General features: G+C 40.9%; 1 protein-coding gene across 1 annotated transcript in view; it reads right to left on the bottom strand.

The window, feature by feature from the left end:
• Positions 1-729: 729 nt before the first annotated feature.
• malrd1 (MAM and LDL receptor class A domain containing 1) overlaps positions 730-14,246 on the bottom strand; it is a 63,389-nt gene continuing 49,872 nt past the window's right edge. Inside the window, 11 exon segments of the mRNA XM_055006943.1 lie at positions 730-2,569; positions 2,658-2,765; positions 4,068-4,119; positions 4,221-4,317; positions 4,441-4,482; positions 4,485-4,531; positions 7,416-7,482; positions 8,593-8,718; positions 9,719-9,997; positions 10,513-10,714; positions 12,963-13,120. Of these exon segments, the coding sequence (XP_054862918.1) occupies positions 2,468-2,569; positions 2,658-2,765; positions 4,068-4,119; positions 4,221-4,317; positions 4,441-4,482; positions 4,485-4,531; positions 7,416-7,482; positions 8,593-8,718; positions 9,719-9,997; positions 10,513-10,714; positions 12,963-13,120 (1,280 nt within the window). The 3' untranslated portion in view covers positions 730-2,467.

The following is a 14,246-nucleotide window of genomic DNA, read 5'->3' as shown; positions in this document are numbered from 1 at the left end:
ATTTGGGAGCAAATTCAACAAAAACGCATTTATAAAAGTGGGCCAAACTAAAATAACTTACAGCATATTTAGACAGATACAAGAGCGGTATCTTATCTTATCGTGTGTCTTTGCGAGAAAGAAATGACAGCCTGATACTGAATTAATGTCTACATGCTCCATTTAGCGTAATCGCTGTACACTATACAGCCTGATCTTGTAAATCATCCTGTTGACTGTCAAATATGAGAGGACTATTTATAATGACACACCTAAAAAGAGCCATAACTGAACAGTCGTGAAATTTAGAACAGATAGGTTTAACTGTGCTGTTTATGATCCATCTGCTGTGTGCTGTTTGATACAGAGTCAGTTCAAACCACACACATAGCAGCTGAAGGACGCCAACTTGTAATGGATTTTAATTTGCAAATAAAACGGGCAAACTATTTTATTTGCGCTTGTGAGGATTAAAGTGGCTCACTAATGAAGTCAGGACTCTATTTGGAGGCTCTGTGTGCTCAGCGGAGCATTTCAATTCGGCGAACTGGATGTTTTCTGCTTTTGCCAGCACTGAAGAAAACCTTTAATCACCATTCACAAGGCGCCACAAATAGAAAGACTCTTGTAGCGCTTAGTTAATACACTGCCACAATGGTGTCCAAAATGTTATTTCTTGGATTTGTTCTAATGCCCTAATGACATTTGTCCGTCTCTTTTAAAAAAAAAAAAAGTATTTAAAAATTATGCTTTTTTTAAAATGTTTCCACAGTCAGCATTTAATGGAGTACATTTATTCGCTTTCTTGCCAAGAATTTAGTGAGAAGATCGATGCCACACTTGGCTATAGCCAGCAGAAAGTCTCCATATAGATTCAAAAGTTTATTGCTCTTGGCAAAGAAACACGACCCATAAAACTGCAACTCGGCATTTTTAATATTTTGTACAAATTAAACAAACAAGATATAATATGTTACTTAGTGAGTTTTAGAGGTAATAGTAGGCAGATGTTGTTACAGTGTGGCTGTTTCTCCTGTTTCCAGGCTTGGATCTTACTTAGCTCACCATCTTGAGCTTATATTTACCTGACAAATATGAGAGTGGTATTGATCTTCTCTTCTAAATCTCAAAAAGAAAGCAACATAGTGCTGCACAGGGCACAGCTCCTGCAGTTAAATCGACATTACTGTTCATACCGTACATAAACATAGTCACACTCGCTCTGTGGGTGTTGTAATCTGAACCACTCTGTTCTAAGTTTGGGCAGCCGGTTCAGCCACTCATGCATGTTAGTGCATGCGAGTCCCTCCCTTTGAAACTGCTTATAAACAACCAAGAGTGAAGTCCCACTCCATTTCAAACTAATTTATGTACATTCATTTTATTTCATTTCAGCGTGATGGTTCCTGTCCACAGCATCCTTCACTTCAACATTTCAAAAGTTGGGGCGTTGCGTTGCCATCTTCTAATTTGCATAAAGATGAGGTCTTGGCTACTTAATGCAAATGATGCGAGGAGCGTCGAGTGTGATGTGTCACGAAACTTCTTGAAAAACTTTTTAAATGATGGTTGTTGATCTAAAATGAAGACAGATTCAGCAACTGCGTGGGTTATTTCTCACCTCAAATGTCTTCAGGAAGACAATTAAAGGGAGTGCCCAAGCAAGCAGCTATGTTGGTCCAGTTTTAAATCCAGGAGCACCAAGTGAAGCATCGTCCAATCAGGTGCAGATGATTTTTGTGCAGTCGTAACGGGGTGAATCCTGTGCTGATTCCTGTTGAAGAGTAGCTCAATCATACACTGCCGAGTTGTAGGCCCATCAGACATCCAGTGTTGGGAAGCAATCACACACATCAAAAAACTGACAGGTACCATAGTGTCACTACTGCTGCTTTAAGGTTCGTCTGCTCCTCTACGCTTTCATCCATTCCATTCCACTCTCGCTGGATTGTTTTTTGTTTGCTCTTGTGTATGCAACCTTCGCGGTTGTAAATTAAGCAGGACGATAAGGAGAATGTTTGACTCATGTTCATTTTGGTCCGAGGTGCTGGTGATTTTTGTGACATCCTGTGGATCTGAGAAGTTGCACACAGAATTTTTGAGTGCTTTAATAACTAATTTATTGGTATTTATACATAAAACTCGGATTCAACGATCATCGGCTCTTCTGCAGATCGAGTGGGGAATACCACGCCAAGTCATTTAAAGACTGTAGCTACGGCTCACAACTACCATTGAAAAGCTTCTTGCAAAATATCTGAAATTCACTCTTTATATTTTCAACCCAAACTGGTACCTCAGCAGCAGGTCAGGACATCATTTAAATCTGACTGATTGCAGAATGAACACATAAAGGACGACTCCCGGCCAGCCAGACCTTTGCCAACTTATCATTCCCCTGCTCTCTTTCCCTACATGTACTGTCTATCTATACTATGCAATCTAAACAAAGGCAAAATGCCAACATCTTAGATAAGGTCCATTGTTTTTATGCTTCAGAGCTGTTGCAGTCAGCACCATTAGCATCGGGGGGGTATTTGTACAAAGGGTTGGAGAAGGACAGCTTGGCGTCTTTCCAGTTCGAACCATGCTGTGGATGAGTACACACAAAGAGACATACATCACGTCACTGACTTCCGCACAGATAATTAGAGTAAAGGCCGGCGCAGACACCTCACCTCCACCTCCCGCCCCCACGGGTAGACACTAATGGAAAGCCCACGACCATCACTCCTGCTGGGGTTAACGCCAGGACAACCACATGACCTTTCATCCAGGGACGGGCGCTGGGGCAAAGAAAATCATGTACGTGGGTTTAAAATGAGATGTGCCTTAATGTGTGAGAGCGCGTGAAATGCAGGCGCAATTAAAACCAGTTTGACCTGTTATGTGTCCATAATTACACCTCTAACCTCCATAAAGCATTTCATCATCTTCTGGAGGTGGAATAATCACACACCGTTTCCGCTCATCTGCGAAGCAAGTGGCGAAGTGGATCTGTCTATGTCATGGAGATACCACTTCACACCTACAGCACTCTATTTATAGCAGTGGCAGCCACATGAAAGCAAACATGTACAGACATGCCAAAACAGATATAGAATAAACTGGAATGTATTTAAGAGCTCTGTGTGTATGCAGTATATCATAGAAGCATAATCAGATTTTAATTGTTGGCATGAAGAAAACATAAAGGTTTCATATTTGCTTTTGGAAAAGAACATGTGTAATGTCACATGTCTGCGTCTCATCAGTACAAAACACGCACGCACGCACGCACGCACGCACGCACGCACGCACACACACACACACACACACACACACACACACACACACTTTCCACCATGAAATTTGTAATAATTTCCCTCATCAGAGCCGTGACAGTTGTGGCTCCCCACATCCCTCTCATGTTTATTATTCGATGATATGCCCATGGACATAAAAATGTGTGCGTGTGCTCAGACATGCATCACACTCATTTTGTGTTTTTGTTTTTTTTTTTTCTTTTTGACACACACTCATGAATGCACACACACAAGAGCCATTAACCAAATGGAAGAGCTGCGACTGTATCATCTCCTGTCCTGGGATCTTTCTCACTGATGGCACGAATAACGGCGGAAATTGCGGGAAACAAAGCACACAGTGGGCGGAAATAATAGGAGCACCTGTGCAACGTAATGCAATCTGGTGTATAGCCTCTCGTCATGTGACCTTTTTGTTCGGGCAGCGGCAGAAAAACGACTGATTGAACCGGTTATTTTTGGCTTTGTAGGTTTGTGCTGCTGTATTTGATCAGATTATGTGGTTGTATACGGCTGTACATACACCACAGTGTGTACATATGACACTTGAAGAAACACAAAGTTGCAGAGACGTGCATTAAGGGCAAAATCAATAATCTTAAATCAAAAATCTAATTTAGCAGAGAGGCTTGGCAATCACCTTCTGACCTCCTCTTATGTTAAATCCAATAATTGAATAAATGCGAGCTGAAAGGGAGAAAAATGAGATTTGTATAGCCTGAAAACCAAATGTTACTCAAAATGAATTCACTGATGATTGATCGGACATTTCTGTGTGCTGACCTGTGCTCCCCAGTCAGAGTCTAGGTTATCCGTCACCATCGCGTGAGGCTTTCTGTGGAGCCAGCAAACACACTCATCATCACCTTCATCATGAACAACACCAGGATCAGAAAAATGAGCAACAGTGACGGTAATATTGCAGATAAAACTCACATTTGGCAGCATTTGTTCTTGAATAAAGCCAGAAAACACACTGCGAGTCCGAGTACGAGCAGCAGCAACCCGATACCGATGCCAGCATACACAGCATCTAAACAAGGAGGAGGCATTCAATCCTCACTGGAACGTGCTGAGACATTAACAGGGTATGCAAGGATATGGTAATTAAGTTTGGTTTAACAGAGGTGAGTGGGGAGGTGTGTTTCTTGATTACCCAGCTCTGTGTCCTCTGGTGTGGGTGATGAAGTGGAGAGGGAGGTTTCTCCCTCAAATGGCAACGGTTTCCTGTCCATCCTGGATTACACCTGCGATCAGATACAAACAAACAGTCAAAAAGATGTGAAATGGATGCTGAGACATAGTGCTGCAGCAAAATAATCAAAACACACTTTACTTGCACCTTTCAAATTTAAAAATGGCTTACACTACATTACAGCACACATCCGGTACAAGTATTATTATTATTCTTAACAAGTCTCACAAAAAGACGAAGGCCTGTTCTATAAAGCACGTTACAAAAAGCAAACTAAGAAAAGCAAGGATTAATGAACCCAATACATCAATTCGGGCAAAAGCAGTTCCATAAAGGTCAGTTCTAGGTCATGCAGTTATTTTTCATCACATGAAATCACCGTGTAATTTATTTAAGTTACTATTTATGTAAGCTGACCTTCTGTAAACCTTTATTTTTGGACTGTCCAGTTAATTATGTCTAATAATATGGCAGAGAGTCAGTGGTAAAATCTTTGCTTTCCAACCAGGTGAGAAACTCCAGTTAAGCCACAACTCAGACTTATCCTGAGTTTGAAAAATGCTGAATTTACTTTAGGAATCCGAAACAATCCTAAAGTATGAACTGACTAACTGATATAAGCATGGCTTATCAGGAACAGGCCTCCATTCTTATTTCTGTACCACCTTGAGCTCCATTTTTGTCCATGAACTTTTGAAAACACACCAATGAACCAAAGACACTGTAGTTTATCTTGAATCAATCTCACAGTCACGTCCAGCTGTCAGAAATACTGAAAAAAGCACCAAAGTTGGAATAATACACCTTTGTAAATAGCAACCAACAAATCCAGTTTGAGAAAAACCTGATGAATTTTCACCCACCTGTTTTCTGAAATTACTGTGCCTTTAAAACCTCAGCACACTCTACATTTGTGGAGAAAACATAGGAAACACCTTATGGTGATGATTTATAAAAGAAAAAAAATGACAAAAGTGAAGCAAAATGAATGAAGAAAGATACTAAGATAAAGAAAATAACCTGGTTTCTCCATCAAACATGTGCACACCGTTTGTATCTTGGCAAATGGTTTAAGATTTATGCACCAGCAATCCAGCATGGAAATACAGAGTAATTTACAAATAGTTTGGCTGGTTTGGTGAGCTGCATCTCTGGGAAAGCAGCTTCCTCGTCTCCCAAACTCTCCTCCAAGTCAACATCTGTTCAGTATCAGCTTGATTTCTGAGCAACATTGACCTTCTAATGCGAAACACACAGCTCTCAGCGAAGCCAGGCTGTGTCATTATCATTCAGAGGGGGTCAGCGTACATTCTGTGTGACAGTCTGGCCATGGCAGTGGGCTGTTCCTGGCCCGGGTCCCCGGTGGACCCTGCTCAGCAGAGTGCAGGGACGTGATTCAAATACAGAGCCAGAGGTGCCCTCCCAGTGCTGGCCTCGGAGCTGTTATCAACGCTGCAACAGCTACTAGAGCTCCATACCACACTGAGCAGTGAATGACAGTGGTAAAGTCCTGTTACATAATGAGAGGAGGCAGCGGCAGTGGTGGAGCTTCAGTGGGGAATGTTGGACAGGGGGATGAATAGGAAGAGGAATCAAACACAAGAATGAGAGAATGAGGGCACGAGGGAGAGGCAGCATCTCTGACAAAAAGCAGGCACAAATAATTTCTTGTCAACAGTTTTTTATCATTAAAAGAAAGAAAGGGCTCTCTGGGGAAATATAAGAATTGCCCTCTTTCCTCTCTAGCAGCTGGAAAGGCATGTTGGTATCTGTGTTTGATTGACAGCATCTGGCAGGCTGAGCTCTGGCAGATAAATTAGAGACAAGCTGCTGATATGTCTCTGGCAGGCAGCTTGTTGTAAGTAGTAAAGATACTGAATAGTAACGGCCACACCAGCATATAAAAGGATGTCTGCAGGTACATATATATTCTGTATTTGCTGTCTAGCCTGCAAACTGACATCAGCGGTGCACTTCTGGTAGGTTTGGCAGCTTACACATAAGGCTAAGCTGGAGAAGACGTGTTGTAAGTTAAGTTAGGTGAGGGCTGCCATTGAAAGTCTGCAGTTTGTAGCAGTTATGGTTTAAAATAAGGCGATTTGACCAACTGTACAGAAAATGAATGTCAACAAAAGTGTGGTTCCTCATTGGGGTTTCACAGGATAATTGATTTGCAGACAGATACGGAAGATGAAACAGACAAACCCTGATGTGTTGCATTTACAACAATGTGACACTGATTGCACTGTCGACACACTGTGCAGTTAACAATGTGACTTTAGAGAACATATATCTCACCTGCTACACATTTCACATCCATTTTTTTTTTTTTTTTGCAGAGTTGAATCCTCATGCACTCATGTCTCAGAGAGGATTCACTGGTGCGTAATGATGTTAGCGGATCCAGCAGCAAGTCTCATAATTGCATTCTTATTTTTTTTAATGAATAATACTTCACTGCACACATTCCACGCTGATGAAGCAGATTCATGAGCTTCATATAAAATCTCCAACAGAGTGAGCGTAGTGTCTGTCTCGACTAAATGAATGACTGAATGAGTTTTCTGTGGCCTACCCGCTAAGACCACTGGTGGCGGAGGCCTCGTTTAAATATTGACCAGGAGAATCCATCGGAGATTCCCAGGAAACACTATGCTGGTGGATAAATGAAGGCAGAACCCCTGTTTAATCTGCAGGGGATAAGCAGATTCCCACATGCTTCGCGGAGCGTGTCTTTCCATGGCAAGAAACAAGACTGATGGGATTTCCATGATTTAAATCTCTCAAAGAGAGATAAAGGAAGGGAGGAGGAGGAGAGAGAAAGCGAGAGAGAGTAGACGTGATACCTATCTTTGTTTGTGCTTGTTTATGAATGTGTGAGTTTGTGCATAGCTCTGCTTATAAATGCATGTTTGTGTCAGTTAAGTTCAACTTACATGCAAACAGGGCCGTTTTGCTCTGCGACACATGTGCCGAGATTCAGGCAATACATTGGAGGACAATCTGCAAATGAAGAAAAAGAAAGTAGCCATTATCAAACATAAAAAAAACACCAAAAATAATTTCTTTGAATGCTTCTTCCTGTCTCCATGCTCTCTTTCTCTCTGTCACTAGCAACCATTTTTCTCTTCCCCTGACAGGGAACAGATGCATTATGTTGTTGAGGGAAACAGCGCACTGTTGAGTGTCTTCCATTAACCTCTACAGAGAGCATGTGGAGTGCTGTGAAAGAGTTTTAGTGCACGAAATAAAATGAGGATGCTTTCAAAAGTAAAGCTATGTCATAAAAAGTGCAGGTTCTCCCAGGCACACTTGAGTCAGTTTTTCAAGGTACTTGGAAAGTAGGTTGTTCCAAGCATTTTGGAAAGGTTGGAGACAATTCTTGGTGTCTTAGTGTTTTCTGTGTCTTCATGTAACCTCAGACTGACTCCATGGTGTTAAGATCAGAGCTCTGTAGGGGCCATCCATCTGTTGCAGGACTTCTTGTTCTTTATGTCTCTGGTTGCACGTTTAGGCTTGTTATCAAACTGCAGAATGAATTTGAAGATAGTACCGCATGGATAAGAATCTATACATCTACCTACGACTTCTGGACCATACTGTTGATTAAACCATTTCTTCCTTCTTCCGTACAATACACCTGATGATGTGTGTTCCTGCCTTCATAGGTTAGTTGAGGGTTATCAGGGTTGGCTGTGAAATAATCATCATGTTTGAAACACCATTATGAAGTTCTGTTCCACTCTTGATAAAGCGACTATGGCTTGGCAGTGAATGTAGGCTAAATGGGAGGTTTGGTCTTGTTTCTTAAAACGCAGGAAAGCAGAGGTTTATATGGATTGGATTTTGGCAGCTCACTGTAACCTGTGAGGTGTGCTTTGAAGACTAAACAGCCAGACCCCAAAATGTGATGGAACACCATACTTGAACTAAATGTCACAATGACTGATGTCAAAGCTTTTAAAGAAGCTAAATCGAAGCATGCAGTCACGAATGCAAGTGGAAAAATGTGGAGAAATATATGATCAAAGCACATTAGGCGTGGTGTTTTGGTGGTGGAAGTAGAAGTAGTCAGACTTTGGAGTGTTGGTAAGGTTAGTAAAAGCATGTTACCATCGCAGCTGGACTCATCTGAGTGGAAAGGCAGGCAGTCGGCAGAGTGATCACAACGTTTCTGAAGCGGGATGCAAGCAGGCGAATTTTCACACACCAGTTCTCCCAGCTCACACTGCAGCAGAGCTGGTGGAAAAATGAGGAAACACGAAGAGGGGTGAATTCACCGATGAGCGGAACATCAGCGCTACTTTGATCATAATCTGTGAGATAATCTGTGTTTACTTCTTCAATTTTCCTACTGCACATTACTCTCGTCATGTTTAGAGTTTTGAGATGTTTAGAGTTTAGATGTTTCTTTGCAAGTAAACATTGTGCAAGTTGTTGCACCAAAATTCAAACAGTTCAGCTTTTGCCTCCATGCTGCTGAGAAAAATCATCATACTGCCAGGCACCACAAACCTGCTGCTTTCAATCAAGGACACAGAAACATCGAGTTTATTTAAGGAGCACATTTTAAAACAACAAACGCTGACTAAAATAAAAATGAATTTAACACACAAAATAAATAAAGCGATACAGTCGTCATATTTTAACTACTGGGATTAAGAGCAGATGTAAAAGACAAAAAACATGAAGAGAGTGAAGAAATCTAACACAGGAGACAGAGAAAATGGTGGAATATGGTTCGAGACAAACCTGGAGTAAATTTGGTTGGTTTCGGATACAAGGACACAAACCAGCAACTAAACACAGCTTCAAAGTCAAACACCTCCACTCATGCAAAAAATGGTTTCATATCTGATTTTACTGCCTCTACAACAGCAGCCATGTTGTCTTTTTGGAAACAGTGCCGTTGCTGCTTTGGATAATCAACATCACATGCTGTCAACAGTTTTTATAGGGACTACTTCTCCAGTGGAAAATAGTTCCAGTGAAAGCAGTTCACCATGAGGTCTGTGGATTATCCACAAGTAACCATTATGCTTTTGGAAAGAGATGATGGTGTTGAATTTTTGAGTTATTTAGCTCGATCACTGACAAGCTTTTATACAGGATAATACATCTATCTGTTACTGGATCACATATTTGTACTATTTACTTCAAGTGAAGTGGATTCCCCAGAACTGCAAGGCCCGTTTCCAGTCAACTATCCTTAATGACAAAAACACACGAGCTAACTCACGGCAGCTGTACTCATCCTCTCCATCTGGGCAGTCAAGGACTCTGTCGCAGCGCAGGATGGAAGGGAGGCAGCGGAGGTCTGAACACTGAAAATATCCAGTCGGACAGGCGTCCTGAGGAGGAAGAGTTCCGGGTACCAAGGCCGGGCAGTGCTCCTCATCAGACCGATCAACGCAGTCCGGCACCCCGTCACACCTCCAGCTCTGGGGGATGCACTGAAAAGAGTACGAACACTGGAACTGGTCCGCACCACAGGTCAGAGGCTGCGGAGTTACTGGTCCTGAGATTTAAAAAAAATGCCCTTTTTAGTGAAGATGGTTCAATGAGAAATGTCAGAGAATTGTTTGGAGATGGGTGTACATGGTGGAAAAGCAGAAAAATTATGCTAACGCTGTTTTTAAGATCACAAGCTTCTCCAGAAAGTCAGTTGAAGAAGCAGTTTAAGGGTAAAGGCAGAGTGAGAAGGTGGGGGTGAGGAAACAACACAATATAAATGTAATTGCTTTTGCTCCCTGAAGCCCTCTGTGCCATCCCCCGGCATTGACCCCGTCTCCACGGTGAATTTATATATGGACCTACAGGGCAACAGGCTCCATTAGCTCACTACACTCTCCCCGAGGGTCCACACAAGTCACATGGAAACTGAGGAGCAGAACGGGGATGTTGGAGGACAGAAAATATGGAAAAAAGAGGAAATGGGAGAAGGTGAAAACGGGAGGAAATGAAATGAAAAATGAGGACGGTGCTGGAGGGGCGGGAAATGTGGGGGGAAAAAAGAAACAAAATGGAAACTACCTCCAATCATGCAATCTGTGGTGAAGGAGATGTCATCCAGAGCGATGTCAGTCCACATGTCTCCACCCACCTCTGCCTGGAAGGTCACTCTGAAAGGTGCCTGGTTGGACAGGATGACATTAGCGTATCTCCATTGGTTGCCATGGTTTCCAGTGGCTGCCCACATCCGCAGACGGGTACCGCTGGATCCAACGGTGTAGACCTGATGAGTTCACGTGACATAAAACGACATTTCCAAATGATGTTGTGCACTAAATTGAGCGAGACAGTGGTTATTGGTTATTTTTGAGTGGTATTTGTTCTGAATGAAATTTATTTTGGTCTGAAAAGGACCCAAACACACTATAACCTTTACAACAACACAAAAGAACTCTCCGTAGATCGACACTGTGTAGGATAAAGTTACAGTTTGCTATGTTGTAATAAGACATCCTTTTGATCACACATTTTACTTGTGTTCATTCATTTTAAAAGTTCCCCTTCAGACGAGGAAGAACTACTTACATCTTTTAACAGTTCCAATAGTACCACAATGTAAAAATATTCCATTACGTACAAGTCCTGCGATAAAATGACTACTTAAGTGTCACAGTTTTTTGTACAGTATTACCATTCATCTACCATTCATTTCCTGTCAGATTGTCTTTTCATCCAGATTTCCAACCATAAATAAGATATATACACTATCCTTCAAAAGTTTGGGGTCACTTAGAAATGTCCTTATATTTGAAAGAAAAGCAGTTTTATTTAATGAAGATAACATTGAATTAATCAGAAATCCAGTCTAGACATTGTTAATGTGGTAAATGACTATTCTAGCTGGAAACAGCTGATTTTTAATGGAATATCTACATAGGAATACAGAGGAATATTTCCAGCAACCATCACTCCTGTGTTCTAATGCTACATTGTATTAGCTAATGGTGTTGAAAGGCTAATTGATGATTAGAAAACCCTTGTGCAGTTATGTTAGCACATGAATAAAAGTGTGAATTTTCATGGAAAACATGAACTTGTCTGGATGACCCCAAACTTTTGAACGGTAGTGTATATATGTTTTTTTAAAATAATTTTTTTGACCTTTTAGACCAGTTGAGCGAACGAGACGGCATTATTAATAATAATTTCTGTTCTGTTTTTGACCTCTGTTTGCTAACCTGGAGCTTCTTTTTTTGCCTGATCTCTTTTCCCTTCCTGTTTTGGTAAAATACAGGCAGACTTTTATCTGCCTTTCTCCGAGTTGTGCATTTGGGCTCATTTCCTGAGCTAGTTACAATGTAAACGTGCTGACTTTATCAACAGTAAAAGTACTCATTATCTAAATTAGCCCTTTCAGAGTGTCACGTTATCAATTATTATGATACTATCCATGCATATTATAAGCACTTACACCTCAGTAGCTTTTCAACGTGGTAAGTGGTTGAGATGGAGCTAATGTTACTTAGCTAATTAACTACTTTATGTGTTGCTGGGTAATTTAATCCTGCATAAGGTACCATATTTTATGATATCTAGTAGGTAAAGTATTTATCTGGAAAGTAGCCCATAATTATATGACTCAGATGAATGCAGTTAAATATACAATATTTTTGCACATATGAATTTTAGTGGAACAGATGCTCCAAATAAAGTAGCACAAAATAGAAGTTATCAAGCAAAGTATGGAGATCATAGATTGTACTTAAGCACATTACTTGTTCATACCTTGTTTTAAAACATACACATTCTACTCATCATGTCAAACTAATTCTCCTTGATTTTTAACAGTTTTTGAATTTTGTATAGTTACAGATTACGAGGCTCAGTTTTGACTTTATTGTCATTATTTGTACTTGATTCTTAGTTTAACAAACTGAAGCGAGTTGCTTTTTGAGCAGCTTTGTTTACAATCTGTGTGTGATTGTTCCCTTTAAAGTATATTTATGTACATCAGCAATATATAACAAAGTCTGATTGCAGAAATAATTTATTTTATACAGTTCTGCAATTACAATGTTTACTTTCACATAATTTAAATTAGTGTATATTCCACATCAGTTCTGAGAGCCTTGTCTTTTCTATCTAATTAGGGTGTTTTTTTTAGTATTTGCTTGTTGTTTCTTGTTTTGAAATTAACCCAGCGAACAAAGAGAGCCTAAAAAAGACATGAAAAGATGGATATGATAATCAGGTTTGTAAGGTGCCATGCTTTGATGGATTATTTGCTGGCAGGGAGACTTTCATTCCCTCCTGTGGGTAACAGATGATTGACAGTAAGCAGACTGTAATGCAGTGATTGGGTGAGTAAAACAAGAAAGAAATTCCTGAAAAAGTGCCTTCAGGTTGATTGTGATGGATCATCTGATGGTAAATGACAATAAAAAACATCCTTGGAGGCTCGGTGCCTGATAGAACCTGAAGAACAGAAAGACTTTGAATCATTTATGGAAATGTGGCTGATACTGGGTCACCTTCAGTGTTCCCATCCTGTCAGAGCCGTGCATGAAGAACCAGAAGCGCAGGTGACACTGGCCGATACTGGCAGGAAATGGACTCCTGGTGGTCACCATGGCAACGTCACCCTCCCTCTGAGTGGCAGAGTGTACGTACAAGAAGTTCCCTCCACCCCCTTTGGAGACAAATGCAGTAAACTTTACATTTGTAGTACATTTATGTAAGATATGAGTAACATTTCAGAGCTAAATCCTGCTCAACCATCCAATTTCAGCTGCAGAAAAAAAATCCAATAATTTTGTTCTGTTGGTTCCAATATACATGATATTTGGACAGAAGAAGGTTGTTGTGAAATGTTGTAGCCTGCAGCAAAAAGCAGCAGAGGGCTTCTTCGGCTCGGCTAGGCTTGGAGATGAGACTGCATCTGTGCAACGCCAGAACAAAGTGGGAGTTTTCCACATGAGTTAAAGGGGATTTAAGGGCATCACAATCCACAGTGAGCAGCAAAACCCTGCTCCCACCCACAACACTGGTTTCTTTTGCTGTGACTCAAAACATATAAATCAAACGAGAGTCAGTGCAGACACTCAGATAAAAGTTGTTTCCCATTAACACATGTTGCTCTGTCATTCTGATGGTAACATAATCGGATAATGCAACTAAAGGATTTCTGCAGAGTCATGCTTTGAACTTGCTCATCGCTGTAATATGTGTATGTTCCACATGGTCAGATTTATTGATCCAGATTCCAGAGTCATCACTCCGATCGATGAACTCAACCGGCCAATCAGAATTGGCTCAGCAGCCCGCTGACAGCCAATACAAGGAGGAGTTACAGCTACATCTCAGAGTAGGACAGCAGGTTAATCGAGTGCACTGTCACCCTCGAAAAAACGCTGCTTCATCTTCAAGTTTATGGTGGACGAGGTATGTGTGGATGATACACCTCCAGTCCAACATCAGCTCTGCAGCATCAGTGCAGAAAAACATAAAATTCCCTTTCAATAATTGTACGTTTGCCCTAGATGCTTTTAGATCAACTGTTAATCACTACACATCAAGGTTATCACAAATGAATTATAACTTGGGCTGCAACAAGCAATTCATCGACTGTATTTATACCTTAACCAACAACCAAAAAAACAAACAAGAAGAAAAAAGTCATTTTATATCTACAGAAAGCCAAAACTACATTATTTCACAGAGCCTGAACCTACAAAAACAGAAAGAACCATTGGATTTCCAAGTTTCCAACGGTCTTGAACCGTGTTCGACCTGTTTTTCTGAAAGGAAAATCTAAG

Source organism: Amphiprion ocellaris, chromosome 22 (genome assembly GCF_022539595.1).
Source record: "Amphiprion ocellaris isolate individual 3 ecotype Okinawa chromosome 22, ASM2253959v1, whole genome shotgun sequence".
NCBI classification, from domain to species: domain Eukaryota; kingdom Metazoa; phylum Chordata; class Actinopteri; family Pomacentridae; genus Amphiprion; species Amphiprion ocellaris.
This window is presented reverse-complemented; position numbering and strand designations above follow the sequence as displayed.